Source organism: Orycteropus afer, unplaced genomic scaffold (genome assembly GCF_000298275.1).
Source record: "Orycteropus afer afer isolate SDZICR_OR568_19922 unplaced genomic scaffold, OryAfe1.0 scaffold00029, whole genome shotgun sequence".
NCBI lineage: Eukaryota > Metazoa > Chordata > Mammalia > Tubulidentata > Orycteropodidae > Orycteropus > Orycteropus afer.
In genome coordinates, this window is record NW_006921616.1 from 4,975,234 (window position 1) to 4,979,569 (window position 4,336).

At 41.9% G+C, this 4,336-nt stretch overlaps 1 protein-coding gene across 1 annotated transcript in view; it reads right to left on the minus strand.

Annotated features, from left to right (window-relative positions):
- Window positions 1-324: 324 nt before the first annotated feature.
- SERPINB12 (serpin family B member 12) overlaps window positions 325-4,336 on the minus strand; it is a 22,040-nt gene continuing 18,028 nt past the window's right edge. The window contains exons 5-7 of the mRNA XM_007935538.1: window positions 3,041-3,183; window positions 2,466-2,633; window positions 325-729 (exon numbers count right to left, since the gene is read on the minus strand). Coding sequence (XP_007933729.1) covers window positions 325-729; window positions 2,466-2,633; window positions 3,041-3,183 — 716 coding nt within the window. The remainder of the gene's footprint in view (window positions 730-2,465; window positions 2,634-3,040; window positions 3,184-4,336) is intronic.

The window sequence follows — 4,336 nt, forward strand, 5'->3', positions numbered from 1 at the left end:
GTAACTTAAATAAAATCAATATCCTTCTGAATTGGGTTGACCTTCAAGCCAGATAGGGTGAATCTGTACGTTTGAAAGTTTAGGGTAGTAAAGAATTTAGGGAAAGAAGAAGGAGACTTCGGTACCAATTGACTAGTATGAGAAGTAGCTATAGGGTGAGGGAAAGATAAGGACAAGCACCTCTGAGGACTGGAGGGGGTATGGAGCTGTGAAGACAGTTACAGTCAGCTTTATGTATCAGCAATAGTGCAAGTACCTGTTCTATTTCAGGGGGAGAGTGTATTGCCATATTCTTCTAACTCTCGAGTATGAGATGTGTCCCTTTCAAGGACAGTAGACCTTGCCATAAAAGAGAAGGGTTTGGGTTTTTTTGTGCCTGATGAAAAAGAGAAAAGGGTGGTTGGCATTAAATGTCACATAGGATGGCCTTGATCTTGCCATGCTAACAGCGCCACTGGCTGCATATGCCTGGGTGCCATCTTCATTGACCTCCAAAACTGTCTTGTGGACAATCTTTGACAGGTATAAATTAGGGCTGGGAGAGATTCCTGTAAGATCAGCCTTGGTTTCATCAAAGATATCCACAATGCCCATGTCTTGTAGAATAGAATTGAGATCATAGCTGTCTTCCAGTGTGAACTGGGGGAAGGAGAGAGCTACTGCTTCTTCTGACATATTTTCAGAGGTAGTCCAGGACATTATTTTTTCATAGGTCATTTTCCTTTCAAGCTACAAGGGAAAAAATAATATGTAGAGTCAGGTTTGGTGCAAAAGACCTCTTTATAGTGTTGAAGAGCAAAATGTCACTTTGAGGACTAAGATGCACCTGACCCAAGCCATGACATTTTCAACCATCTCATATGCATATGAAATCCAAACAATGAATAAATAAAACAAAAGGAAAATTGATGTCTTTGAATTATGGTGTTGGTGAAGAACACCGCATATACCATAGACTGCCAGAAGTATGAACAGATCTGTACGGGAAGAAGTACAGCCAGAAAGTTCCTTAGAAACAAGGATGGTGATACTTCAGCTCACATACTTTGGATATGTTATCACAAGGGACTAGTCCCTGGAGAATGACATCATGCTTGGTAAAGGGAAGTGTCTGTGAAAAAGAGGAAGACCCTCAACAAGATGGATTGAGACAGTGTGTGTAACAATGGGCTCAACCAGAGTGATGATTGTGAGGATGATGAGGGACCAATCAATGTTTCAATCTGTTAGACAAGGATCACTATGAGTCAGAAATAACATGTTGGCATCTCACAACAGAGTCAGATTATAGGCCTGCAAATAATGCCCCCAATTACTTCAAAGCATCTGAGTCAATTTCAACTTTCAGTAACAAACTTCAAGTCTTTCCCTCAACCTGAAAATAATTCCACTTAAAACTCCTCCAAGCAAATCCCTTTCCTCTTTCAAGAAGTTATAGAACAACTGGGGTTCTAAAAAAAAACAAACTCACTGCCGTCCAGTCAGATCTGACTCATAGCGACTCCTCCTTGCGTTTCCAAGGTGGTATCACTACAGAAGTAGATTGCCCAGCCTTCCTTCTGAGGAGTGGCTGGTGGGTTTGAATTGCCAGCCTTCTGGTTAGCAGTCAAATGCCTTAGGCACTATGCCACCAGAGTTCCCATTCTAGTGTGCTTTAAATGCAGACAGACTAGTGTGCCATGCCCAGCAAAGTTCAATTAATTAGTAGGGTGAGTTTCACCTTAACATTTTAAATTCAATTTCCTGTTTCATAAAACAAAGATAATATGATTAGATTCTTGTTAGAATTAAATAAAATAATATACATAATATACTTAACATAGCGTTCTCACATAATGGTACTGTCATTGTTATAATCACTGGGCTTCCTTGGCCTTCATTAATTTCTACCTCACAAATAATCTACCCAGTATCAGCATCTTCACTTCTGTGAAAGCATAGACATACCTCCAAAAGAAAAGAAATTCAGCTAAAGGGTCTTTAACTGAATTATAGCAAAGAACTAAAGGAAAAGCTAGTTTGGTCTGGGGGAAAAAGTGGCACAGAGCTTTAAAGTTAGACTAAAAACTCCTGTTCAAACATCTGTTTTGGCATTTGTTCTTTAGGTCTAAACAAATGAGGAGTAAAAGGCTCATCAAGTTCAGGAAGTGCAAACAGGGTTGACATGCTTGGCTGGTAACCGAAAGGTTGGAGGTTTGAGTCCACCCAGAGGTCACTTGAAAGAAAGACCTAGGAATCTACTTCTGAAAAATCAGCTGTTGGAAACCTTACAGGGCACAGTTCTACCTCAACACATATGCAGTCGCCACGAGTTGGAGCTGACCTGATGACAACTGGTTTCTCATTTCTGTATTCCTGTGTATCTCTGATAGCTCAACCTTCCTCAGAGCCATGGGTGGTAGGCACTTTGGTTGTACTCCAAAGATCTATGATAAACTATTTGGCAGAGACATGAAAATAGTTACCTCTTCCAGACCCTTCACGTTGTCTGATGAGGAAGATGGCAGTAGGACGAACATGCTGAGTTTCCCCTTAGTGTATCTCATTTCAAGGATCTGGGCTTGGAGGTCCTCAATGAAGCCAATTCTAAATAGACCCTTTTGGTTCATCATCTTGACACTCTTCTTTTCATTCTGAAGTGGACACATAGGGGTCACAGGATTGCCATGATAAGCTCACAAACTCACAAAGCCTTATCCCTGGGCCCAAATACCCTAAGGACAGGACTTCTTTAAGATGCAAAGATCCTGGATAAGAAGTCCTGAGCCACACCACAGACCCAACCTGGGAGAGTTTCATCCCCACTGATTACTTGGCCTTACTTTGTCAAGCCACCACCCATCTCACATGGTGTTGCACTATGATGGCTTGGAAGTTGCATGATGCTAGAAAATTGTATGGTACCTGGTACAAAATGTTCATGAACTTTAGGTTCTTAATTATATATGGAAGCTGTCACCCAGAGAACTAAGTTTAGATTTCAGTGTACAGAGCCCAATTTAGTGCAGTATCTACAAAATCACGTTTTCCAGCATAGTACCTCATTTAGAAAGAAAGGTGCATCCACTGTGTTTTCAAAGTCGAAATAGTTCTCCCACTTGGCCTTGAAGTACACAGCATTCACCAGCACCAGCACAGTTGTGTTGTCGATAGTGTCCTTGCTGAACAGCTCCCTGATTTTACCTGAAGAAAACGTGCCAGAGAAAATCCCAAGCATGAATTGTATTGAAGGTGCTCACATGAACAGAGTTAAAAATAAATAAATAAATAAAACTCACTGCTGTTGAGTCAGATCCGACTCATAGCGACCCTTCCTTGGGTTTCAGAGGCGGTGTCTCTACGGAAATAGATTACTCAGTGGTCATTCTGAGGAGTGGCTCGTGGGTTTGAACCGCCAGCCTTCTGGTTAGCAGTCAAATGCGTTAGGCACTGTTCCATAAAGGCAGGTTAATATCCCTAAAGCTGGAGAGGGGCCAATCCAAGATCTAACTCAAGAAAATTAAAACATTAGCAGTTCTGCCTGGGGGTGAGGGGAGGAACCCTCTCCACCGCCAAAGATGGTTCCAATTTGAACACAGAGGGAATCTCTTTGATTCTCTGTAGAACTTGTGGTTGAACACTTGCCAGCAGACATCTTATGGTTTATCTTTCAACGTACAGATCCCACCACCTAATTTTATTATAAGCTCCTTAAGGAAAGAAGTGTTGAGTAAACTGCTTATCTGAAGCACTCATCACAGCTATGTATACATAAACCCTGCTGCTATTGGATCAATTTGGACTCATAGCAACTTCATTGGGTTTCTGAGAAGCTGTAAATCTTTATGGAAATATATTGTCCCATCTTCCTTCCACAGAGCAACTGGTGGGTTTGGAGCTCTGACTTTCTGGTTAGCAGCCCAATGGCTTATCCACTACACCACCAGAGCTCCATGTATATGTATGTATGTACACATATTTGTTGTTGTTAGTTGCCACTGAGTTGCCCCCAACTCGTGATCCCATGCATAACGGGATCGTACCATTGTGGTCCATAGGGTTTTTAATTCACTGATTTTCAGAGATAGATTGCCAGGCCTTTCTTGCTAAACTTAATCTGGAAACACGGTGAAACATGTTCCACATGCCATACACACACACATTGTTGGAGGTGGTTGTTCTGATTCATGGTAACCCCACGTGTGCAGAGCAGACCTGTAGGGTTTGCAAGGCTGTGACCTTTTGGAAACAGATCACTAGGCTTTTCTCCCAAGGTACCTCTCAGTGGATTCAAATTACCAAGCTTTCGGCTAATAGTCCAGCACTTAACCATTTGCACCTCCAGAAACTTCTCTCT